At 39.4% G+C, this 27009-nt stretch overlaps 1 protein-coding gene across 3 annotated transcripts in view; it reads right to left on the bottom strand.

The window, feature by feature from the left end:
- Nucleotides 1-27009, bottom strand: part of TRRAP (transformation/transcription domain associated protein) — a 79902-nt gene that overhangs the window by 33247 nt on the left and 19646 nt on the right. Inside the window, exons 22-54 of one of the 3 annotated variants that reach the window (XM_074158805.1) lie at nt 26761-26960; nt 25776-25993; nt 25422-25619; nt 24494-24754; nt 23362-23523; nt 22549-22645; nt 21979-22100; nt 20780-20950; nt 19967-20035; nt 17842-17893; nt 17690-17712; nt 16468-16587; nt 16032-16151; nt 15507-15671; nt 14919-15100; nt 14438-14636; nt 13894-14022; nt 13012-13278; nt 12231-12437; nt 11188-11346; nt 10970-11104; nt 10655-10765; nt 9222-9368; nt 8178-8391; nt 7369-7494; nt 6892-7038; nt 5610-5809; nt 4793-4914; nt 3741-3954; nt 2625-2804; nt 2114-2260; nt 1365-1484; nt 796-1083 (exon numbers count right to left, since the gene is read on the bottom strand). In XM_074158805.1, coding sequence (XP_074014906.1) covers nt 796-1083; nt 1365-1484; nt 2114-2260; nt 2625-2804; nt 3741-3954; nt 4793-4914; nt 5610-5809; nt 6892-7038; nt 7369-7494; nt 8178-8391; nt 9222-9368; nt 10655-10765; nt 10970-11104; nt 11188-11346; nt 12231-12437; nt 13012-13278; nt 13894-14022; nt 14438-14636; nt 14919-15100; nt 15507-15671; nt 16032-16151; nt 16468-16587; nt 17690-17712; nt 17842-17893; nt 19967-20035; nt 20780-20950; nt 21979-22100; nt 22549-22645; nt 23362-23523; nt 24494-24754; nt 25422-25619; nt 25776-25993; nt 26761-26960 — 5272 coding nt within the window. Of the gene's footprint in view, nt 1-795; nt 1084-1364; nt 1485-2113; nt 2261-2624; nt 2805-3740; nt 3955-4792; nt 4915-5609; nt 5810-6891; nt 7039-7368; nt 7495-8177; nt 8392-9221; nt 9369-10654; nt 10766-10969; nt 11105-11187; nt 11347-12230; nt 12438-13011; nt 13279-13893; nt 14023-14437; nt 14637-14918; nt 15101-15506; nt 15672-16031; nt 16152-16467; nt 16590-17689; nt 17713-17841; nt 17894-19966; nt 20036-20779; nt 20951-21978; nt 22101-22548; nt 22646-23361; nt 23524-24493; nt 24755-25421; nt 25620-25775; nt 25994-26760; nt 26961-27009 lie in introns of all 3 variants that reach the window. The other 2 variants (XM_074158806.1, XM_074158807.1) reach the window with 2 other exon arrangements.

The following is a 27009-nucleotide window of genomic DNA, read 5'->3' as shown; positions in this document are numbered from 1 at the left end:
GGTAGATGATAACTACTCGACAGACTGCTGAACACAACAGCTCCTCTTTACAGGGAACTCGATTCTGTTTAGTTAATAATTCTTTAAGGTCATATACCAACAGACTCGGTTAGGGAAAGCATACGCCCTGTGAGGGGGACAGAGACAACACAGACTTCTATTCAAGATTTAAAATTAGGGACAGAAATGGTGTATTTAGAAGGGATCGTCCCCCTGTACTGGGGGGGTGATGTGTCCAGTGTCTGCCCCTCACGACAGGAAAGATCTTGAGGTGCTGGAGCGTGTCCAGAGAAGGGCAGTGGGGCTGGTGAGGGGTCTGGAGCACAAGTCTTGTGAGGAGCGGCTGAGGGAGCTGGGGGCGTTCAGCCTGGAGAAAAGGAGGCTGAGGGGAGAGCTGCTCACTCTCCACAACACCCTGAAAGAAGGGTGTAGCCAGGGGGTGTCGGTATCTTCTCCCAAGGAACAGGAGATGGGACAAGAGGAAATAGCCTCAAGTTGCACCAGGGGAGGTTCAGGATGGATACTGGGAAAAATTCCTTCACTGAAAGGGTCGTCAAGCCTTGGAAGAGGCTGCCCAGGGAAGCGGTGGAGTCACCATCCCTGGACACATTTAAAATTTGTGTAGAGCTGGTGCGGAGGGACATGGGTTAGAGGTACCTTGGAAGTGCTGGGTTTACAGTTGGACTCAATGATCTTAAGGGTCTTTTCCAACCCAAATGATTCTCTGATACTATTGTACTACACTGTCACTGGGTTTTTCTCTTCCCATTTGATAAGGTATTAACAGAACGCTACCTGCTGAGGAGGAGTTATGCTTTCCTGCTCATAAAATTCTGTTGTCTGTTTAGGCTTTATTTGTAGACTCAGTCCTTTCTCGAAGGCTTGATGTTCCAGCATCAGCGTAGAACGAAACCAGAGGTTGTGAGTTTTACCCAGGTACTTCAGGACACAGGGTCTGATGGGGATGGGGGGAACACACTGTGACATTGCTTCCACAAAGCAGTTCAGCGCGCTGGGCTGGCAATCCCGCTGCACCTGATGGCTACCACTGCACAGGAAAGGGCTTATTTCGCCTGCTAGAGCCTGGAAAAAAACCCAGAAAGGACAGTTAATCTCTTCATTCAGATTCCTCAATTAGAGAATTTAGATTAAAAATCTTGTTAATACAGGGAACAATCATTTGGTAAGTGTATTTCTCTTTGTAAATTGAAGGCCCCTATTTATTTCAAAAGAAGTACTGATAGAGGTACACAGCATTCACTACTCACAAAGAAAAGGCAAACTTCCCAAAGCAAGCAAACAAGTCATTTATCACACAAATACATTTCCTGAAACACCGGGCATTTACAAAGAGAGAGTCTCACATGTTGCTGTCTGTCAGACAAGATTTTCCAAAGTCGCGAAAAAAGCTGTATCCAAGTCTTCTCTGCTAAAGGTGTAGAAATATGACATAACTGAACAAAGGCACTCAGCAATGCTCCAGTCTAGGATCAAAAAGAAAGAGAAATGGGAAAAATACAGTTAATACTATGGAAAACCAGTTCGCAGTTATACAGTTGTTTAAACAGTAATGCAAATGTTTTTTCCAACCAACGTATCAAAACTACGTTTCCTTTAGCAGTACAGACTACTGTAACACGAATGTAATCTTATCTTCATGGTGATTGAGACTGATTCATTACTGAAAGAAGGTGATGACTTTGGTAATGGGAATGATCAAGTTAATTGGACAGAACTGTTACTACTGGGACAATTATTTCAACAAATCTTTCAGCTAAAACTATCTTCTTAGAAATTATTTAAACAAAAGATGCCAATATGCTTTTTTGATTCCGATCTTTGCTATCACGATTTTCTTAACTGAACAGTTAAAATACACTTACAGATGGAGGAGGATGAAATTTAGCTTTGTAGGAAAGCGATACAGTAACAACTAATGTTTACCAATTTTTTACCTATGCAAACAAGAAATTACATCAGATTATAAGAGATGTCTACAGGAAAAAACATCAGCTAAGAAATCAGATATGTCAGATTAAAAAATGAGTGTCAGGTCAGTTTGAAGCTTTCAGCAGTAAAATGATTTGTCAGGAAACCAACGACCTGTACCAACCTTCACTTCTCGGAGAGAGTCAAGAAATTTGTCGTGGCGGTTGGTCAACATGTGCAGCTGATTGCCAATGTCCTTCTCGGAAAGCTCCTTTGTTTTAGGCGTGCTGGTCTGATCTCCCGGAGCCAGTTCAATGTCTATTTCAACGTCCTGTACAGAAGGAAACAACTCAAAGCATGCAGATAGTTTCTGAGTACTTTTGCTTTTTTTTTTCCAAACAAATACAAAATACCCTCCCAATGAACTCATTCAGGTCTCGCTGTTTATTTCTGCTAGTTCTGCAGGTTCAGGTATAGAATTGCTATAGCAAAGAAAGGGGTAAATGACCTAATGCCCATTCTGAGAAACCCGTGTGTGATTGAACTGCGAGGTATTAAACGCAAGACACGCTGACCAATCTCTGCACATCGTCTTCCAGACACTCTCCAAACAAACCGATTTGATGAGAAACTAGGAAGGGCTTCTATCTTCCATCACAAAGATTTCTTTTTCTCCAGTATTTTCCCAAAGTTACCTCTTCTTTGGACTCGCTGTTCTCCCTCTCCCGAGGCTCCTGTTTGACGTGGGTGACCATGGCGAAGGCGGCCCTGTCGTGGCTGTCGGCGAGGTTGATGACGTTGGTGATGGAGGGCAGCATGGCCCCCTGGCAGCTCGTCCCGATGGTGGTGTTCCTCTCGCACACCGCCAGCAGCAGCTGGGACGGCAAAAAGCAAGGAGAGGTATTAAATACACCTTGTACTGCAGTATTTCAAGGAAAACATCACTATCGTTTAATAGTTATCAACAAGATAAAAGTTGCAATAATATATTTAAGGCCTGTTTATCACCTTTATTCAATAAATACACTAAAATAAAAACACTTAATCTGATCACATTTTGCCAACATTTTGAAGTTCGTTTTTAATACTTTCAGGATTGTTTTTTCAGCCTCTCCCAAAAATGCTGAATAAACAGGAACCTTCTATGACTAAATTCTGTATTTTGTACACAGACTCTCCCCATTATAATGGAAGACCTCCCAAAAAGGATGTGGAAAAACCTCACAATGCTGGTTTTTATCTCTCTGGGAGGAGTTCTAATACTTTTATGAGTACAAAGTTATCCTCACAATCACTTTAAACTCGTGTTTTAATATGCACATTTTTTAAAAAGAAGAAAAAAAAAAAGGTTTGTTTTAAATAAACCACCCAACAATGCAATTTCATTTCAACGCAATCCCACCTCACGGTTGTCACACCACCGGCACAGACATTCAAGCCTTAACGGTTTTCTTGAAATCATCTACTACCACAATTCTTGTATTTTTTTTTATAATCACCATCTTTATAAGAGATGGATTTCCTTAAGAAGTATTAAGCTGGTCATTAAGCTTTTCACACAGAAAATAGATTTTAAAGGTTGACAGTAAAGCCACTTTCCAATATTAACATGGTATTTCACAATTTAGACAATGTATTTATTTTTAGTACCACTGGAGTTATGAGACAGCACACTTGGTCTTTTCACCTTTGATACAGATAATGCATACTACAAGACATACTTTGCATAATGCTTCTACATACAGTCAAGAAAAATGGGGAATATATTTTTCAAATTGTAATTGTATTTCTGATACAAATAATTCCCCTACCTCGATACACTGTTTTATCCAAAAGTGATTTCCCATTGCTTCCCAGTTCTGAGAACAGGTCACATAAAGCAGGCGCTCATAAACACGACGTTTCATGGAATTGTCAAAGACCTCAAAAAATTTGGCTCGTATGAGTGGCTGGGCACAACGCAAACCCGAGAGAAAGGCCGGCTCCAGTTTAGCAGTAAGTTCGCTACCAGAGAGATTCTCATCCCTAAAATGAATAAAGATGAAATGACAGAGACATTAGACAGAGAAGCTTTCTATGGTTTGTATATAAAATACTGAAAACCAAGGTGACACTGTAGAAGCCCACGGGAGGCGGCGTGCACCCAGGTGCAGCATTTTGAGAGCAGCAGCAAAGAAAATAGTGCTGCTTGTTAGAAAACTGCCCCCAAACTATCACAAAAACTCTTTCAGGATAAAACCTTATCATAATTGTGAAATAATTTCAGCCACATCTGTATCTTGCTTGAAACACCAAATGGCATTGCACAGCCCCTGGCAGCGGGGCTTTGCACAGGTAACCAGAAAAGGCAGCAGCTCAAGTACAGTAACGCGAAATAATGGGAATCGTCAGCACAAAATTAAATACCCGCCTTTTTTGATAGGGTAACTGTTTTCATTATTTCATCATGTTACAAAACCTGCCAGTTTAGCTTGCAAAGTAACTCTCCTGAAAGTGCATTTGACAATAAATTTCCAAGAGAAAAAATACAGATGTGAAAAGATCTGTACACAAAGACCACAGTGTCCAGAATACAGTCAGCTACAAGGGGGCCCTGGTACCTTGGGAAAGGAAGAGGTCGGGGCAGTGGAGATATTCTAGGGAGCCAAAAAGGAAATCCTAAGGAACTTCTATTTTCAAACTGTCTTTCATAAACACATATTGTGGTCTCAGTGAAATGAACTGATTTGATTTCACTGATGGGTGGAGGGGGCGGAAATCACTTAATTCAGACCTAAGAAGATTGATGGCATGTTATGAAGGTCATATATGGTACAAATTATGAACCAATAAGCTGCAATAAATGATTAATTGGTATAATTACCTATAGACATAGTTAACAAGGTCTAAGAACTGGGCATTTAATTCAAGGTCTTCTGGAAAACGCTTTTCAATGTAAGTCATCATTTTCACCAGTAAAATGGACTTCTCCCGGAGAGTGGGTGTCTGTGTTCAAAGAAGACATGATTAATTTTGTCAATTCATCTTAAAACAAGCAGAGAACTAGCACATTCAAAGTACACCTCAGCCATCCTTTATATCACTCTTTCACTTCTAAAGTACTGAAAAACAGCTTGGTAGGTCATAGTTCTTGGAAAGAAAAATAACTCAAGCATTTATCCTTCTAATATATGCTAGAGAATTTTAAAATCATGACTAAAAGCAGGTTTAAGTTGTTCAATGATTACAAAAACCTAACATGTATTTTTAAAAGTGTAGGTCCTTTTATACAGCTCTAGATTGTCAAGTACTCAACTCTAACAGAAAATACGGCAAATTGAGGAGGCCACAAGATGTTACAGGAATAACTGGATTTAAACCAGCATTAGTCATCCTTCTCCTGAAGAAGAATCTCTCTATCCAAGTTCATGTGAAACATATTTTAAAACTTTTACTTTAAAACAAGTTGTCAGCAAAACAGCACTGGGGATCAAACACCTGAGAGAAGCCTATGAAACGCTAAGCATCTTTAACTCCAGTGACTTGCACAGGGGATGCAAAATATTCCAAACCTCATCAAGGGCCTCTAAACATATTAATGACCCCTCCACACCTCACTGTCCAAACCTGCTGAATTCTAACAGTGAGTTATAGTTGTTGAAGTATTTGAGAGCAGTAATGACTATATCTTCTCAATTTACCTGATTAGCTGCCATTGGGGAATTGTTTTTCACCCATTCTTCCACTATTTTTACCACTGCACGAAGAATTTTGGCATCAGTAGATTTTTCAATGAGAGACGTTAGAATAGCTTGTATAAAATTTTTCCTCATTTCCATGCTCATCACAGCCAGGCGAGTTTTCACAAGGTCCAGGCTTAGCATCACCAGCTCACTTGTACCTGCTACGGATGAAAAAAAGGATTAGGATTATGTGTACACCTATAAGACACCCAGTCAAGAAATTTTCAAGATGCTTTAATTTTTAAAATAGCAACAACAATATCTGTTACCTGGAAATAATGTTTTCAGTATTATACTTTCCATGCCTTAACAATTGGGACAGACTCTTTCCGAAAAAAACCCCAACTCCATTCAAACTACTAGAGCCCGTGTGGTGGCATTTCAGCAGGTCTCTGGTAAAAGGCACTACAGAAGCCCAGTGCTGAAAAACTGCAACTACACTTGTGAAAGAAATACCTGGGATGCAGCACACCCACTCCCTTCTGGTAATTTCTTGACCTGCTTATCTGTCAGATTTAATCATTTTCCAATTGTTTCTCAGTGTTAATAAAATTCACAAGGTTCTCATTTACCTAATTAAACTATGAGCTGGGAATCTAACAGCAGCAATTCTTTCCAAGGATTTTGTTCAGTAGCTTTTTCATTACTAAATTACTGTGCTCTTTACTAGCATTGAATTTTCTTCTACAAGAACATCTGATTATTTTTTTCAATGACTCATGACTTAATTCATTTGATGACAGACAGAACTGTACAGACTGAAAAAGATGCTATTTTAAGACAAAAACAAAAGCATCCGCTCCAACAAGTTAATACTGGAACAACTGTTTGTTAAATTATCCAATAGGAAGAAGTGAAAAAAAAAAGAAAAAAAAAGTGAAAGCACAGAACAATCAAAAAAAATTCAGCTCCTCCCCCCTCAACCCTACATACTCTTCAAGAATTAAAGAATCTCAGTATTTTTAAATATGCTGTAGCTCAACAAATGTTCACTAACCATTGACTGAAATGTTTGGGTTAATACTGAAATTCAGGTATTCAAGCAAGTAACAGGAACTCAAAGTGTATTTTTATCCTTCACTACTTGAGTAATATTTCTCACTAATGCTGCAGTATTTCTCAATGTGTAATAATGCACACAAAAGCCTACAGAACCACCTGAGTCCCTTTAGGATGAAGGGATTTCGATACTTTGCAAGACTTTTAACCATTACCATCCTTAGCTCATGGAATGTAATACCTGTATTTGCTTCGGCTGTCCCTGCGGCCGCCTGTGGGTTCAGGTGTTCCCTGACCATCTTCTGCAGGGACCGCATGAACACAGAAATCAGCCTGTCGATGTAGCTGGGGTTGTTACTGCAGGCAGACTTCAGAATCATTAAAGTGCCTGCGGGGAAAAACAACAGGTAGGGAGTGAACCTTGTGCTGAGCACGACAGGAGTGAGACCCAGGTTTTCAATGCGGATGTTCTCCTTCTATGAAAGAGCACAGGGAATGTTCTCGCTGTGTTTTGTCCTGCCACCACAGCAGTCTGGGACTGCCCCAGTTGCAAAGACTAGAAATCCGGGTAGATCTGAAGAAAAATTTCAGTCTCAACTTCAGTCTAAGGTTTAGTCTTTTTCGTTTCCAGTTTTCTTATGGAAAACAAAAGCCTGTGATAAAGCCCATACTCATGAACCACACTCCATGTGCGTCTGCCAGAGAGATGCGAACTCACCAAAGAGCTGGGAAGGGTTAGCATTAGTGGCCTTCTCATAATTAGTAAGTCCTTCATAAATGACCTTTCCAACAGCAGCGTAAAGGCACTCCAGCTCCTCGTACTTCGAAGCTACGCTTGAGGTACCTGCAGCGTTTAGAGAGATGTGTTTACTTTTGGTGACATCAGCCAACACAACAGGCACACTGTGAACACACGCTCAGCTATACCTTCCCTGGCACTTCACCTTGCTAATAAACCACAGTAACACAAGCAGATCCCTCATTTATATAAACCACTTTATTACATAGCGCTGTGTCTCTGTAACAGTGTACCACTACTTCAGAATAACTCCTTTGGCGAGAAGTCAGAGATTACTAAGTTTTTGGTATTTTTTTAAGAAAAGATTCATCTAAATTAGTTTCTATTAAGACATGGCATATTACTTCTTTCTTTTTACACTCTCATCTCCCTTCCTTGTTTTAGCAAAACAGCAAAGCTTAACAACTAAAAAACTGCACTTCTGAAGCTGAAAAACTATAATCGCAAAAACACATTAAATTTATAGCATGCGTTTCTTGAACCAAAGTTATGACAGCCACACGTTATTAAGCTTTTATGTCAATGGATAACGATGTATTCCACATGACTACTTATTTCAGCTTTTCTTTTTTTAAACAGAGGTTGGAAGTGCAAGCTAAAATGGACCATTAAACGCAGGAATCATAAAACAGAATATTAGCACATTGCACGGAGTGTCTCCACCCCGCCCTTAATCCCTGAAGTTACGCAGCAATAAAGGGTAAAAGGAGGAAGAAAATACCACGCACTTGGTTCTGTGGGGAAAATGCCCATCAGGCGGGAAAGCAGGCTGTGGACTGCTCTCAGGACCTTGGTGTTGCCGCAGGTCATGCAGGCGGCGACGCCGCGCTGCAGCGGCTTGAAGCTGCTCAGCACCGCAGGGGGCTGCAGCACCGTCAGCAGGAAGCTCAGGACTTCCAAACCAGTGCAGATGTTGGCAAAGTTGGCCTGATTGGGTTGTTCCTAAAGAGACCACAGAGAAAAAGGCAGCGAGGGGAAAAAAATCACACAAATATTACACAGATTAGTAATTCCAGATCAAATCTGCTGAAATTCTGGAGTAAGGTTGAGGCTTCTACACTAGCAATGCTTCACGTCGATCTCCGTAAAGACAACAGCATTATAAAAGCAGAGTATATTTGGAAAAAATGGGCCACAGCAAATATTCATGTAGTCTTGGACACTTTAAAGTTTCCATAAGTAGGATATATATTACTCCTTTTTTCAAAGAAACAAGAAAGTGACATCAAGAGGGCTCCTAAAAGTTTAACGCAGTAAGAGTTGCCAGTCTATTCAATAGCTTGATACAAATAAAACAGGTGTAGAAAATCTTATTATATAGCAAAAAGCACACAAACAGCATACAGATGATAAACAAAATAGGTTGTATCATCAAATACAGGAAGCCAGCCTTTCTGTGAACTTCATGTTACCATTACGTAGCCAGAAAACTAGGAACTAATGAAAATCCATCTCAGTTTGTAAAACTCTCTACTAACAGAACCAAAAAAAAGCAGCAACCAGCAGGCCATCCAAACAAGCAAACTACAACCTACTTCAAAATCAAATACAGGAAGTTTTTCCACCTCCTCGTAGGTCTATTTTAATATTTGCAAGTACTGCAGCTATACAAATTATAACCACTGATGCAATTCACATACTTAACAATTTATGTATTTCACTGCAAAGGAGAAAAGATTAACACTATAAAAATCAGCATCCAGAGATCACTAGTATTCTACCAACACGTGCTAGTGAAACCTAAGGACCCACAGGCCCAGACTGTCACCTACCACGGTCATTAGCAGCTTATCAAACCACTGCAACTTCAGCTCCGACTTGGGCCACATGTCTGGCCGTAAAGCCGTCTTCAGGAGGTTGACACAGCGGCGAGACAGCAATTCCCCAGGAGATCCAGCAGTGTTTGAGTTGTCATTTACCTAGCAATTAATCAGAGTTAACAAAATGACACCCTTTTGTAACCAACTCATTAATTTATTATGCATTTCAAGCAAGCATATAATTTCTTATTTCTGAAATGGATGAGCTTAAGTAGCTTTATCAGTACAGTCCCCCAGTATTTAACTGCATGAAAAGCTGACAACTAAGAAGAGTAGACATCAGAACCGGTGTCTAAACTGCCAGCTAATTACCCCAAATCACCCAAAGGTATATTTAAAAAAAAGTTTCATCCCATCTTTTATTACTACAACTGTGAACATGCTCAAGATGGTTAACCTTTTCTGTTTGCAAGGTATCCACAAACACACGCAGCTCTGTATGTAACTCATCTTTAGACTTCAGGAGCACATCGAATCTATGCAATGGACTGTGGAGTATAAAATCCCACCTTACCTACCAGCTGAGGCTGCTGCAGAAGCCATAACATTTGTCAGCTTTGAGCTACATCCACCTAATTTTCCCCACTCTAGAAAAGTTAATTCTTAACAAAATTTGATTAAAAGCTTGAGTTCTACATGCTGCATGAAAAGAAGTAATTCCACGTATGTGATCTTGAAAATACAATGACAAGCGTTATCCTTAGATATGTAATTGACATAGTCTTTCCCTATTGAACTCTCTAAATATTCTTTAGTTTTGGGGGAAAATATTCTTGCCATTAAATCTAGGCAATTGAACAAGCACACTTTGCAGCATCAGGCAAATACATAAATGAATTAAGAAAAAACCCTTATGGGAACTTTTTAAGTCTTTCCCTGGCTCCAGCCAAATTCTCCTAGTCACATCTATTGCAATCATGTCACTCCTGATATAGTACTTGCTTGAAGAGAGAAAGTAAAGAACAAACAAACAAAACACTAGAAGTGATCAACAGCACAGTAAAACTAAGACTCTTTCAATTTCAAAACCTGGATGGTAACCATTCCCATTAAAAGTTTTAATTTCAAAGTGCATGCTCCCTGCATCCAGCTCTAAACACACAACACCAACACCAAGAAGCTACAAGCATACCTCATGAATAATACCCATCATTTGTGAAATGAAAAACATGCAGAAACTGGTTATAAAATTCAATTTCTTTCCTCCTTTAAATAAAAACATTTTACTTTTGTACAATTTCACATTAGTTTCTAGCCTTTCAGCAAAAGGGAGTATGCAAACACTAGAACAACCCAAGCACAGAAGGACTCTTATGAAAAGAGGCGTTTCTGGATTTGGCTACTAACGCCACACTGATATTTGCATATCGGAACAAACCCAGTACCTGGCAGGCAATTCTGATCAAGAAATTCACAACCGTGTCCGTGTGCTGCTTGTCAATCGGCTTAGAAAGAAGCGCATCCGCTCCCGGCAAGGACTGGCTACGTCCAAACACCTGCATGTAACAACACACAACCCCATGAGCAACGCTGAAGGAGGACAACAACAAGAAGCAGAACAGATTTTAAATATTTTCCAAAAGTATAACCCTCAGTTCAGCGAGTTTCAAGTTATGTGGAAAAAGCAATTACACTAAATTGCTTAGTCAGTGTAGGTTATAATTTCAGAGTCTCTGAACAAAACCTCATTTTTTTCTTACAGCACTTATTGCTCCTGTCGCTGTCCTGAATCGTTTCACTTCTTGGCCAGAATCCACAGATAATCCTCTTTTAACAGCAGATGAGGCAGAACTGGCTCCTTCTCCACTTGTGCCTGAATCCATATCTGAATCCGGCTGAAATACCAGCAATGGGCATGTTAAAAAATCATTTAACTGTGTAACAATTCAATCTTTACTGGTTTATTTAGACTTCCTACCTGCTGGTCTTTAATTCTTTGCAATTCCCATTTAATAACTACTTCAGCAAGATCCACAGCTAATTTTCTTTGCTCTATGGTAACGCTGGGAGTGAAGCCCAGTCTCTGCATGGCACTAACCATATGCTGAACCAAGTGATGTCTCACTGGATAATAAACCTGCAAAGATGGTTTCACAGTCATGTTAGCCATTAACCAATAAACTTCGACCCAAAGAACACAGAGATCAAATAAAGCAAAATGGTAAAACAGTCTTTAAACCCAAAGTCTGCTGTATTTGTACCATGCTCAAATTTTGCAATCAGGAAAAGTAGCTGGTACTTTGATAATAAAATTATGGCTACAATTTTTAGTAGTGGCTACTGATTTCATGTACCCAAATGAAGACGTTCTTTTAAAGATACACGATTTTTCTCAAGGATCAATCACTCTAATTGGTTACCAATCCCTTTAGAGAGCTACAACTCACACATGAACACACACTGCTACTTTATCAAAAAGCATTCAGGCATTGATTCCTGAAAAGTGACAGAAATGTGTATTAGCTGTCACTTTGGGTCATATTTTAATATGTGTTTTCAAAAATGCTCTACTGACATTCTCAGCATTCCCCCATTTGTTTAGTGTTTCCCAACATATAAAAGTTAGGAGATAAAAGTTCCTAAGTTAGCTCCACAGAATATTTGAAGTCAAACAAACAAGGATTACTGAAGGTTTAAAAAAAGTACAGAACTATATTCTTTTTGACCAACTCTTAAAGAATCTTCCCAGTGCTAACGTACTGCTAACGCACGTGCAATGAATCAATCTCGCAGGCTTCCACCTAACAGTTTGAGTTCTAACTGCAGTCATGATAAAGCTTAACAGGTGGTTTGCTATTTAATGTTAATAGCTGCTTTCAGTTTTAGTAAGTATCTTTGCCGACAGCTGATACCCGTTGAAGCTAAACCATATAAAGCAGATTACGCTATTTTCTAATCAAACTGCAGTTCACCTCAATGATATCTGAGACCCAGTGACTGCTGAACAACCAGCACAACTACCTTGAAATGTTGTACTATCAAGTGCAGAATATGGACTAGCTGGGGCACTGTATGACCCTCTTCCACAATGATTTTTCGTGTCCAGTGGGTCAGCATCTGATGCCCGTCCTCCATGCGGGCAGGCACAGCTGGAGTCAGAATCGCCATCGCTTGCCTGACGATAGCTCGGGCCTCCATCGCATGAGCTTTTAGAAGGCTGTGAAAAACCTAAACAGCAGAGTTTGTGATCAACAGTAATATTGTACTTACTTACAAAAATGAAGCATTTATAAAGAAAGAGCAACTACAACACACATATTCTAAACAACACGATTTTTTTCCTGAAGGCCCCTAAATTTGGTAAATATATGGTGATAGCTCATCACTAGAAGTATACAGCCTGTGCTCCTGCCTCTTCTATTTTCCCTTTTTCTTCCTCCTTCTCCACTGTCCAATTTGAAGTTTTCCTTCACTCCCCACATTCTGTCTCAAATGAAATGTCCGTCTCTCTTAAATGAAGAAACATTACATTAATTCACCCTAAAGGACTTTTCATTGTTCCACCTACCCTCTGTTTTCACTTATCTTCAAACTTCTTTCTGTAGTCTTATTCCCCAATAAACTTGTATTAATATTTGGGTGGCTCCTTCTGTATTTGTTTGTTGCGTATGAATTTAACTGTTATTTGCACACTAATTATCCAGAACTACTGTGCACCATCTACTCTGCATTCTAAAATAAAAGATACTACGGAGCTTATCCACACCCCTGAAATGTACGAATACAAGCCCGGAGTCAATACCTGCAGAACTATCTTCTTATGTATAGCGAATTTTGCGATGATGTGTGCCAGCAGCAGATGCCCGCTGTATTTGCACGCCGGGTCCACGCAGGCCTTGGACAGGAGGCAAGGCCACGCAAACGTCATCAGGCGCCGCAGTTTGCTGTTGCGGTTTTTGTTATTGTCATGGATGTGGTGCGGAGCGTGCTCAACCAGAAGCGTGGCAAACTGCAAGAGGTATATCCTGAGAGAATCCAGCATATCCGCCTGCTTTTCCGGATCAAGTACCTAGTTCCAGGGATGGGCAAAGAGGAGAGGAGGAAGGTGAGAAAAAACAAAACAAAACAAAAATCCTAAACTTCATTATCTATAAAAGCAAAGTCCTAGTTTTTTTTTTCTTTTTGAGTGTATTCTAAGATGCCTAGTAACTATAACCACCTTCCTGATTCAGTTTCACACCCACAAAACACCACTCTGAGGTGAGAACTTTTAAGAAATGAACACATCTGGGAAAATCCAAAGTGCTAAACTATTAAAAAAGAACCAAAACAAAACCCACCATCCTCATCTGCAACATCATCTACTTCACAGCTGCTAACTTGTTCAATGAAACCAAAGTGAGTGACACTGATGTTCAGCCACTGAAAGCTTTGCTTGTGAAAAACCCTGGGATTGCAGCCATGTGAGGCCCATTTCTAAAGACAGACATTTGAGGCCTAAAGACATCACAAACCCAAAATTATATCCCAGTCCTACCGATGGCTGGTGGATCTCCCAACAGTTCAAGTTATGATGCAGTTTGATATAACTGATCAGAGTAGTTGGAAACAGCGCAACTAATTCAAATCAGGATTGAAAAGCCAAATGAGAGGAACAACTTTAAATGCCACCAAGGATTATCACCTTTGTAATAAAAACACTGGTGATGCTTTCTGGATTATCTCCTTCTGGGTTTGGGGGTCCCAGCAGCTGTTCACCTTCTCCCTTTTCAAAACTGTACAAGAAAGCTGGATTCAGGATATGCTGCAGCACCTACAGAATATAAACAAAACCCCAGTTATTCTCAGCTATCGGATTTTGTAACGGCAGTCAACATTCGAGTCATTTCCTAGGCAAACCTGCATGTTAGACACACTCACTGCGTCACAAAAGGGAGCTATAAGTAAAGCCTTAAGAAACAGATACACATGGGTTTTTTCCCTTGCCTTCCCCCTTCCAAGGGCAAAGATTCTTAGAAAGTGTAAACTGAAGTAGTCAGCGCTGAAAGCAAGATGAATTGCTGTCTCTGTTTATTATCACTTTTCTTCAGGTATGATATTTTCACCTAAATGGCTCTGCCAATTATCAAACTCGTTGACATTTAAGTAAGCGAGTTTTGTTGCCCTAGTTCCCAAGAAGAAAATTAAACCTAAATACCACACTGCTTTGATTTAATTGCTTTAGTTACCTTGGCTTTGAGCTCATCTCCAAAGTTTGGGTCGTTGAAGTCTACAAACCGGAAGAACAAAGCCCGTTTTTGGGGAATACTGTAGTTTTTGGGGATGTCTTCTTCCATGTATTCCTTTAAGAAAGTCATATTGCAGAGAAATCGACCCGTAAAAGCCCGAAGCAACTGGAAGAGCAACTCTATATCACCATAATTCCTTCTGTAAAAACACATAAAATAAAAAGCTTCTGTGAAAAAATACTCAACCAAACTACTGTGCTGATGACTTGGTGGAGAAACTAATCCCGGTTTGAAATGAGCAGAGAGCTGAGAGCAGGCAGCACCAGAGGCGTGGGTTGAGCTAACAGCCATATTATGAAATATATTAAACCTTCTCTTCAGTAACTGCAAACCATTTTCAGTACCCCTGAATACCTGTACAGTATTTTCAAACTTTATAAAAAACTTTACACAAGGTATAGGAAATCCATGTTTTACGTACTTGCAGTAATTGAGTAAGCAGTATGCTAATAGCTTGGGTTCCTTCCAATTCGTCGCAGCCATATTCTCTTTACGGTGTCTCTCCTGAAAAGCCTCGCTCACCCACACACGTTTCAGCTGGTTCACCAGGGAATGCTGATTTGCTAACCAGCATTCATCATTCTTAACAATAATACTTATGATCTGTCAAAAGCAAAACAAGACAAATGCACAGTCAACATACAACAGATCTGGCAGGAGAAAAGAATTATATAAAAGCACTTCCTTAAGGTCAATTAAGGGTTCTAAAATATTCCAAAAAGAGTCAAATTAAAACTAGCTTAGATCAATTTTTAAAGACATTTCTTTTTTAAAAAAAAAAGTTTGTTGCCATATTTTCCTCTTGTATCTTGGTTGATTTAAAAAAGTAGAGCTCATTTGAGTCTCTCTTCCCTTCCTAGAGTGACGCTGACTACAAACGTTCTACATTTTTACAAGTGGTTTTGTACAAGCTATAACATCCACAGACATAGGAAGCTGCATACAACAGCTAGGGAGCTGAAGGGGGTTTAACTGTCTAGTGCAGAGACAAACAGGCATAAACCAATACCTTGATAGCCTGAAACTGAAGGTCGAGCCGCATGGTGGTAGTGCTGGGAGAACCGGGTCTGACCGCTGCTTGGGTGCCAACCGGTAAGAGCAGAGTGATAAAGCGGTTGGGATTAGCTGCCAGTACATCGCGTAGGGGTTTGGCATCTTTATGTTTTAAGAAACTCTGATGAAGGGGAAGAAATAATTTTAATAACAACCTTTAAAAGCAAAATTACCAAAAGGCTGTATCATTCCTGTAGCTTTTATATTCCTCACTAAAGCTGCAGAGGTTATATTTCATATATAAAAAAATTACCTCTACGGCTTCAGTAATAATCCTATACGATCTGGAAAGGTATGAAATCAATATCTCAGGACAAACAAATACCAAACGCAGAACGGGCACCCTACAGTCAGAGTAAGACCCTGACTAAAGACTCCAAGATCATACAGGGAAAAAAAAGATGGAGAACATGAAAAACTTCTCATTCATCAGATTTGTGAAGAGGAGGGTTTTTCCCGCTCCCCTCCCCACACAGCTTACCATGAACATTCTGCTCCACTGTGGGTCATTTAAAGTGGCTTCCATCATGAACAGCTCCACAGTCTGGGATGGATGACGCGTCAAAAACTTTATCAGTGGTTCCCTGAATGGACTGCCAGCCTGAAAGGTTCACAAAGCTTAAATTAAAAACGTACAGTGTTTTCTACTAATTTACTAGCACTCAGAAAAATAGGTTTGACTTGGCATTTATGCAGATACAAAATGTTTGTAACTTCTACAATGAGAATTTATTGACAATTTCAAAACTTTTCAGAGTCTAAGACAAATGTTAACACCTCCTGAAAGGCCTGAAGAGCATATGTAATTATTGTATCAAATGTTCCCACACCATGTTTAAAATAGCATAATTGTTATATACTAGTGTTTAAAATTACAATAAAGTAAAAATATCAGTAATGTTAACTTCCACTTTTACCTCAATTAACATCGCTCGTTCTGTTTTCATGACCACTTCCAGCAGAGGTTTAACCAAAGTCTGAGGGGCAGCTGGGATCAGATGGAATAAATTTATAATTGCTGAACAAATCTTCATTTCCTACAGGCAAAAAGAAACATGATTATATTAATATTACCAGCTAAACTTATAAAACCAGTACCACACATCCTACTGGTTTTCCCCGCTCTCTCTATTAGCATAGCCAGGAACCAAATGCGAACGGTTAAGGAATTTACATCATCTACTTACCACGACGTACGGAGAAAATTTCTCCTGTGCAACTCTGCCCTTCCCCCTTGTAATATCATGGTTTAATTTTATTTTCTTTGTCAGTGTAGTGGTGTTTTACAGGTAAGAGCTAAACAGTGTGCAATGACAGTGGTGAGGGGGAGCTGGGGAGCGCTGCCTGCACTCCCCCAAGCGGCTCATGCCTCAAAAAGCCAGACCCCCCTTTCTAACCGACTCCTCACCCCCCCAGGGCCCCGGAGAGGCTGGCAGCAGACACAGCTTCTCACTGCACTGCTCAGTGAATCCTCCAAACAGCTGGTTACTTCAAAGAAAAGTTAGCTCTCTTCTCCCACCAGATATTAAATACTCCCGGTCTCCAAAATAGTTGTGTGGCTTTCTTTCAGTGTGTAGTTTAAGTGGGGACTGTATTTCAGTTAAACAGAGTATGGATTTTCTTCAGTAAGAAAAGGGAAAGGAAAAAACAAAACAAAACATCCACCCTCATCACCCCTCTGAACCCAATTTTTAGTATGCAGTGTACAAAAGAGTATTACCGAGTGCATTGCATGTCCTCAACTGAATTTAAACACCAAGTATTAGGCCCCACTCCTTGAGCATGATCTGTCCAGAGACACCCCCAGGAGACTACTCTGACGGGCTGAGTTCAGGACCGAGAACACGTATAAAGTCCTGCAAAAGCACTTAGGCCTTCCCAGAAACTAAAACCCCTGCTCCTCCTGGCACAAACATGCTCAGCATCCTCAACAGCAACGCTATCGAAACAGCTCTGCCACAGACAAACAGGAGACGATTCACAGCACTGCACTCAAAGGCACAATGCACTCTGCCCAAAACACAACATTAAAACTAACAAATCACAGCTTAAAAAACAAAACAAAACAAAAAAATTAAAAACAAACAAAAAAAACCACAACAACAAAGAACTTCCTGGTGCCTCCACTGAGTTTCTCACCTCTACCCCTTCCACGGCAGGCTGAACCAAAACAGAAGTCACAGCATGAAAAGAAAAAGCCCACAAAAATATCAAATAAATTAACAAATCAGTATATGCTATTCTTCAGGTTGCAGTCAGAAACTGACTTCAGCAGGGTTATTTTCTCATCTCAAGCTGGAAGAATGGAGACAATGAGTATCTCCCATGCTCTGAATTGCTCTTCTAAGAATTAGGATGAAAAGTATCCTTTTTTTCTACTTGTGCATTGTTCAGACATAGCTTCTCAAGTATTTGTACTGAATAAAAAGATATTGGAGATTATTAAGTCAGGGGGAACAGTATTTTAGCATCTTCAAAGACAAATGTGACCAGCATCAATTATGAAACCACTTTCCATACTAGAACTTCCAAGATATGAAGTCCTTCTAACAGCCTCTAACGCAGGATTTCTGCCGTGGTGCCCCTGCCCACGAGCAGCAGTCGGAGGCGACCACCTATTCAAAACTTGGCTTTCAATCACCCGACATGACCTAAAACCCCACACCTTTCCTTGGGGAGGCAGGGAAGAGAGGAAAAAGGGATTTGAATCAAAGATTTCGCTCACTGGGCCAATGAATAAGATCTTAATCACTACTTCATGTGTTATGCTTCAATCTGTTCATTTCCCTAACCAGCCCAGTCACAGCTCAGGAACACGGTAGGGCTTATTTAGGTGAATCTTACATATTGTGGCATCCATGTGGATCTTTGCAATAACTGTTAATTGTTATGTAGCATTTATAACTGAGATGGCTGAAGTTTTTAGCTTGTCTAGAATCAGCATTCACACGTGGGTACATGAACAGAGTGCCACAGCCGTTGTGTAAAGACCATGCTGTCTGTGCCCTCCTTCATTTTCCTAGAGTTCTGATTTCTACAGAAACTTTAGAGCAACATCTAGGGGGGAAATAGTAATAATTCAATCAGCTTTGCAGTCACACAATTCTATTTGAAAACATTCCCATAGACTTCTCCCTCAAGGAGGGACAGTAGATCCCTTTTCAAGTCTCTGGTGTGCACCTCCCCTCAACACACACAGGTTTTAAACCAACACTTAAAAAAAAATTACAGGTTAAGGAGACTAAACACACAACTACATAGAAAACATCAACAGAAAACATTAAAATCAGAAGAATTCACAATTAAATGTGACTTAGAGACAACTAAAAACTGCTCTAGAGGTGCCACGTTGTAGTTCGAAAGACTATTTCTAAAAAAGATCCACAAGGCATCTGTAATCATCACATTTCAGGAAAAGTGAACCGCAAAAGAAGAACATGAAGGTCTTAGAACTACTTTGAGCTGAATAAAATATAAGTCTTTAACCGAAAAATGCACAGTTTTTAAGTTTAAACATAAGGAACAAGTTCTACTCCATTAGAGAACATCTGGGTCAAATACAAAGCAACGACTAAATTAGATTTAAAAGCTCTCTTTGCAATGACAGGAAAGAGTAATGGAAAGCCATTAAGCCATTTCCATGTTTTGAGAGAAATAAAAAGCCAATCTAATTTCAATCTAATTTGAAAAACAAATAAATTTATATAATCCCCCCCAAATTTTTTCCTAGTTGCAATAATGTATATTAATAGAAGTTATTAATAAAATCTTAATAGAATTATGAGGCTTCTGGTAATCTACATGAAGCAACACTGAAGCAGGAATTCCCACACTGTTGGCATTACACTCTGTAATTTTCCATTTACAAGAAAACTGATCAGCTTCCATAGTTCAACACTGAGGCCATTACTTTGGATGGGCAAGATTTTAACGTGACTTCAACTGGTAAATACTGAACTTGCTTTTCACAGATTATACTTAAAATTAACTGGCATTACATTATTATTCAGTATAATTTTCAAAAAACTATGTTACAAACATCAAACATATTAGTGAAAAAGGAGGGATTATGGTGCTGAGCTCATCAGCCACTCTAATGAAGAACAGAATTCTAAGCAGAAAATCCTGAGAAAAAAAATACAAACCTCTGAGCTGTTCCCACACCAACCTATATAAAGTAAAAGCTTTAAAGTAACCCTTGTCAGCAGATAAGAAGCTCCTCTTACTAAGATTTGTAACAAATATTCAATATACATATAAGTTCATTAGCTTGTAACAAAACACCGGTGTGTAATCAGTTATGGCATTTACAATAACATAAATTTGTAACATTTACAACTGACTGAGTTCCGTAATTCCAAAACATTAATACTATTTATTTCTTGTCTTCCCACATAAAAGCATTCATTAACTTACATTTCCATCACTCCGTTGTCCACCTTTGTGTGTAATAACTACAACTTCCATCCATTTACGCAGGTGTTGCTATAAAGAGAGGATAATTAGTATTAGTCTTATAATTGTACTGTTCTGTTTTACCAAATGACAGCATATGCTACAAGAAAAGAAGAAACAGAGGCAGAAATGATTGTTTGAAGAAAACAAAGGGGAAAATGGATAGTTATTTTCATTCCCTCAGATTGAGGAGTTTATTGTTGCTAAAAGTGCTCTCCATATTCAAGAAGGCAGAGGTTCTAAGGGTACATACATTAAAAGGCACAAAAATCCAAAGTCTGATAGGCTTACCCTTGTTTAATTATTTGCTTGATATCTATGCATTTAAATATTTAAATATCCATGGCTAAAGTACAAAGAGTTTAAAAATTGCAAATAAGGGCAATACCTTCCACCGTTTCATAAATCAAGACAATCACCAAAACAGACTCAGCCCACTAGGAAGTAAAACGCATCTTCAAGGGTTTCTCTAGCGTATTGTTCTGCCAGCACCTTGCTTAAAGGTAAACTTGTCCAAGCAGACCTCAGCATACCTAGGAATGTCTCCACTAGAAAAGAACGTCTCTTGACTTTCTGCTTTAGTAGCTCTTCAGAAATTAACTCAAAATGTTTAAAGATTATTTTTTTTTTAAATTAATTGTGAAACAAAAATCTTTCATTTCCAATACATTCATTGAGTCACTTCTGAATTGTTCTTTGACTTTTCAACAATACAAATACTAGCTAAAAGAAAACTCCTTCTGGAAGAGCCAAAGAAAACTGGAAGGGGCTTACCATCATCTGATCACAGAATTTATCGTTAAAGGAGTTTGGAAAGAGTCTGGTGACAGACGTTAGACGATTGACAACGTTCAGTGTCAGACTGCGGTAGTCTCCCAGCATCATCAGCAACGGTCTCATGTGGGTATGAATCTGATCAACCTCGATGGTAGCTCCTTCCAAGAACTGCAAGAGAGCACAGGACACAGATGGAGAGGGGAGCATTTCCTGCAGGCACCTTTCTTCAAATAAATTCTGCTGTCTTGATTTTTTTTTTTTTTCATTTTTTCCTTTCAGAATGTAATAGCTTAAATAACATTTACTGCTGGAAATATATATAGTGACAAGATGGATTTGGGAAGCACTTAAGCATTTCTGACTCACGGTAAGAGATTCCATAAAATAATCCAGTAGGAGATCTTAATTACAGGTGGACTGAAAAAATGCTATAGCTATAAATTAAATATACACCTATGGACAAACTATTTAGACTCTGCTTTGTTAAGAGCTGCTCTGAATCTGCCTGAGAGCAATTGGAACACACAAGTCTGCTCTATCTGTGTGCATCCATGATGACTGCTCAGGACCATGCCAATTCACCAATTCACCGGGTGCTGAGAGTGACTTGTGTTGTTATTAATATTGTTATTATTGCTATTTTCCTTTGCTGATATTGTTCTATTAAACTGTCTTTATCTCAACCCACAGGTTTGGTATTTTTCCCTTCCCCTCCTTTTCTCCCCCTTCTCCCTGCCCTGCTGGGGGAAGGGGAGACCTGTGCCAGGGGACAGCAGTCCCAGCTGCCCCCTGCGGTTAAACCACACCAGGTCTCTACCACTCCTTTTAGGAACAGAGAAGAAACACGAGACAAGCTTTTACAATCAAGCCAGAGATGCACATTTGTGAAACTGACACTGTTTCTGAAGAAAAGGAGATACATTTACAAAGACCAGACAAACAGAAAAACCAAAAGACTTACCCTGGTCCTTGTCCAAGAGTTTGTAATGCTTAATTCAACCAGAAGAAATTTTTATGGCTAAATTCAAACCCCCAAAACCCCACATCTGAGAGAAACTTAATTATATTGGTGTCACTAAGGAAAACTGAACACAGCAGTCATGATTTCCTGTAGAGAATTTTCCCAAGAAGCTTTGTAAGAAGGAAGTGAAGCAGAGAACAATGGCCCAAACCCAGCACTGTTCCAATACACTGACCTTCCTCATGCACGCTTCTCCCGCCTCCTGCAGTTCGTTATTGGTTGAATTAAGTGCCTTGAAAAGTGCAGCAATGATTTTCTCTCTCGACTGGGGCAAGTAATTGCAGGCAGCTAGAGCATCTGCAAATATCAAAGTAAATTTGTTCTCTTTGTTAGCTCAATTTCAAAAGAGATGGAAAAAAAGATCCTAATCCTACATTTCTTCTCTTCAAGTTTCTTTTATTTCATCTTAAATTACAAACAGCTAAAGCATAGCATGCTTTGCCAAAAGCAACAGGCATCATAAAATAGTAAAATAATGGAAGTTCTATTAACAGTGTTCTAAAGTTTTCCTAATGCTATATAACATAATTAGTCTAAAAATATTTTGGGTTCATTTCAGAAACTAAATGCTAGTCATTAAGAAAGCAGCGATGCTTTCCCATTATTCTCCATTAAACTGTGACCTCTCGAGAGCAGTCATCAGTCTTCAAGTGCCCAAGTTTTCTGCTGATGTTGGGAAGAAGATTGCCCCTCGCTCACAAGGACACTCATCTACATCAAAGTGGGTTTAGGAAGTTTGACTTACTTAAGGCTGCAATCCGGAGAGGTACGAGTGATGGGAGACTTTTGTAACAAGGTAGTTTCATTAAGGCAACATCTTCAGCCTCACACAAATTCAGTAACTAGGGAAAAAAAAATAAACAATCGTTTTAGCAGAGCATGGTGAATCGCATTTGAAGGGGTACTGTCAGTTACCTTTTGAGTCTTGTTTCCTCAAAGAGCCAAGTTTATGCAAACACACTAGTTAACCTCCAAATTTCACCAACAGGCAAAAATTCTATTCTTCTTGTTTGGAGACAACAGGTAGCAAACCAAGGGACTAGACCGTTTCTCCAAGTTCAATCTACACACTAGTTTTATATCCCATTTTACTTAAACTGTCAGGGACTCAAAAACCTTAACAAACCATATCTACGTTTTGGTGGTAGGACAATTTATTTAACAGATACGTGGGGCATAAAATAAGACCTAAATACAAAAGTTAGCGCTACTAGAGTAGGAGTATAACCAAAGTTAGTTGACTGTATTTCACATACATTAATATTCTGCTTAGCTCAGAGCTATTATTTTGTAGGTAAAAGCAGACCCCAGTACATGTTTCAACAGATAAATCTTTACATTTTGGTGAGAGTTTAAAGTGCACAGAGACAAGATGTATTTTTAACAATGACAGTTCAAACACTATCACTACTTAAGTGTCTACATTCAAACATGAGAACACAAAAAGAATTTCACTGAATTTCACTGAATTTTTTTTAGAGTTGGAAGGGACCATATAGATCATCTAGTCCAACTCCCAGAAAGAAAAGAAACTCCAAAGAAACTCCAAAGAAAGTACCTCTGTGTAGAAAACCTTGTGTTCCACAACATTTAGATCCATTGTAAACAATCGGGGCTGCAGGGTTGTGCAAAACGTATTCCCCTCCATCAGGCCAATCTGGGCATTTGCAGGTTGATGCCTAAGTAAGTGCTTTTTAGGAGGAACCATGTCTTGGAGAACCTACACAATGTAATGGAGATCACGGAATTAGCAGCCTGGTCGAATGACCCCGCAGACCCAGCCACTAGGACAATATCATTAGTCATGGCTCCACTTGCTGTTGTGGCTCCAGATGAACCTCTTTAGAAATCACTAGGCAAGAAGAAAAGTATTTCTCTGAACTAATTTAATTTGCAGTCAGTTAGCGAAAACAACTTGGTATCTGTAATTATTACATATTCTCTGTGAACAGATCTATGATATCTAATAACTTCACATAATGTTATAAGTAACAACGAAATTCAAATTATTAAGTCAAGAAACAAGAATATTTTAAGCTCCTAAAACATGAGAAAAACAAAGGCATTCATGTTAAGATTTTTCGGTTGCACCAACTTCTCACTTTCCTCCATAAACATGTTGAGCAAAGTAAGATATAAATTAGGGGCCTTCTCTGCATGTTCCCAAACTACAATAACAACATTTTTCATTTCATATGCTGTGGTGGCCCTTAGGTCTTACGTACCTTTACTTGTCTTTCAAGAGAATGAATGCTATTAGCTTTAAGGAGTATCTAGCAAAAAGTAATTTAACCAGCTTTGATCTTTACAGTCTCTTTCTGGATAGGAAAAGGCACAGCAATATGCCTCACATTTAGAGAACACAAAACTGAGGTTCAAAACGCAGTATCGACGTGGCCTAGCCTATGTCTCATTGGTGATAGGACAAGTAGTCCATAATTTGAGGAAGTAAATCAACCTGAAGATACTATAAATTCTGGCTAAGCAGTCAGACACAGCGTGTATGAATCTCTACAGCACTCCAGCCACATGTATTTTACAGCAATGAAACGGAGCAAATGACAAACACATGCTATCAAAGCACTAAGGACTTCATTCACTCATGTGAGAAAATGTAGGCAGAAAAGCATTTTGCAAATCCAAACTGGTAAACAACCTTCAACTCACTTTCAGTGAGTAATCCTGCTCACCTCTTTATGCGGCTCCATAATCACAGTGACGCTTTTCCCAGTGACCTGTGCAAGTACCTGCAAGGAATGCATGGCCTGTTTCCTTACAGTGGAGTTTGGAGAGGTCACTTCTCGAACCAGGTCATGCGTTACATGATGGAAAGACTTCTCCTGTGCTGCCAGGATTTCTTCTGTTTTCTCTTCGTCTTTTAAAGGCGTTGCACATCTGATCAAAAGCTGTTCTAATGTGGTCTTTGCCATAGCAACTGCTCCGTTGGAAACCTAAATAGATTATCATAGATTACTTTTATTATGTAAGTACAGAACAAAGATCACAAATCTACACACTACTCATCAATGAACTTAGTGATTTGATGAATCCTCGGCAAACGGCTAAAAACATATAAAGCTTGAACAGAACTATTATTCAATGAGTTTTCCCACTGATCATTCTGTAACTGCGAGCTGGAATGCAACACAACTTTATAAAGGAACTCAAACACTGGAACCCTTGGCAACATTGTCACCGTGACTCACAACAGAGACGTCAAGCAGCCGATTCTCTAGGTATCTATAACTACATACAGCTTTTTGATAAGATCAACACCTTTCAAACTAAACACAGAAAGAAGAAAAAAGCCTAGTGTTTTTCATGCAAGTGACAGTGAATCTAGTGTTCTCTCACTGATCTGAATATAACCCATACATTTCTACTCTGAAAGAACCAAGTGTCATTCCAACTTTGGCAGTTACTTGGAAAAAAGAGACCTCATTCCTAACTTCAGGTTTTGGTTTAAGTTAGAATGACTAAAATGCACTCATAACTATCAAACATACAATACGTTCTGAAGTTAAGTAAAATCAAGATTGACAAGAGTTCAGTCTGTGTGAATTTTAGAACAAAAGTTTGTTTCCCCATACTATTTGATATAATTAATTCAGTAAATACCTCTCCAGTTAGATCCATCATAACGAAGAGAAGTGCCTTCAGGAAAGTCTGCTGGTTCTGGAGGACCCAAATTAGTGGCAGTCGTTCCATAAGGAATTTAATTGACACAACACCTCCCAGTTTAGCATACCAAGCTTGTTCGTAACAGCAAGCACACAAACGTTCCACAATGTAGGAAAACAAGGGCAGCTGACAAGCCTGGAAATAAAGAAGTGTATCAGTTTGCTTGCTCAGCTCACTGGTAGCCTCCAAAATTTTAGAAGTAAAATAGCATTGGCTGAAACTAGGTCTTTTAAATAATTTTTTAAAATAAATAAATAAATAAACAAATAAATAAATAAATAAATAAATTACCCTTTCCTTTGAACCCAAAATAATGCTCGCAACATCAAATATCACTGCCAGAGCCACCTCTCCTATTTTGCAGAGCTCCTTCTCCTCATAGGCCATGCAGATCGCTATGGCATCAATAAGCACCAGGGGATCCATGCCTTTCGACCCATTTTCCTCACTGTGGAACATGGCTGTGCTAGGCTGGCTTCCAACCTGGTAGCACTGCAGCAGGAAAGGACCTGTAATTTGTGTTGGGGAAGGAAAAAAAAAAAGATAAAACTATGGATATTTCAATATGAATAGTATTTCAATTAGATTTCACTGTTCCTCTCACTAGCTGATGGCAAAACCAGTAAGCACTGTGTCTATTTGCATATAAATGGATTGTAAGGCATTCTTCACTTAGAAGAAAAAAGATTACATCTACATGAATATTTTCCTCCATGCACTAGACTATGCCCTGCAAGAAGATTTAATTAAAATGAAGAATCATAAAAATTCAAGTTACATTAATGTGACAATGAAGAGTGACAGGCTTATAGCGTGTCTTTTCCCAACTTACTTGTCACACAGTCCAACTCCAAGTGAAAAGTTTTCTTCCCAGACAGAAGACACCGTAGTGCTCTGACCTTTACTTAGCTCCTCTCATGGTCCTTCAAAACCACGAGTGGAAACAACCCAACTAAAGACCACCCACAAAAATAACTGTGTATCAAGCCACACAAATGCTCTAGAAATATAAACTCTTCCAAGCTGTTATTATTTCATTGGATGTAGCATTTTGAAAGTATTATTAGGTGATTGATTGTTTTTTAAAACTTGCTTAATAATTTTTTACTGCTCAAAAGAATTAAAACATAATTCAGCCATCAAACAAAACCCAACACATCTTCGCAGAAGCAACTGCAGTATCATGACTTTCTTAAACCAAATTACTGTTAGAAAAGGTATAAACTTCTCCAGCCTCTCCTGGCAGCCCCCAGGAGCTCTGTTCCACCTTCCTTACCACACTGCTGAGCCACGGCCACCATGGTGTAATGGCGGATGAGGCTGGCTACGAAAGGCAGAGCGCTAGGCCTCAGGTCCTTGATGACGGCGGACATGAACGCCCCTGTCAGCGCCTGCTCAAACGTCTTACGAGCTGGAGTGTCCTGAGCTTTGTATCGATGCGAAATAATCACACTGGGTATGGACTTCTCCGTAAAGCTGAAAGACAGGATTAAGTTCATTACAGTCCCAAACCGCAGTACTGGCA

This window comes from Numenius arquata, chromosome 14 (assembly GCF_964106895.1).
Source record: "Numenius arquata chromosome 14, bNumArq3.hap1.1, whole genome shotgun sequence".
NCBI lineage: Eukaryota > Metazoa > Chordata > Aves > Charadriiformes > Scolopacidae > Numenius > Numenius arquata.
Note: the sequence above shows the minus strand (reverse complement) of the source record. Positions and strands in the feature narration are given on the sequence as shown.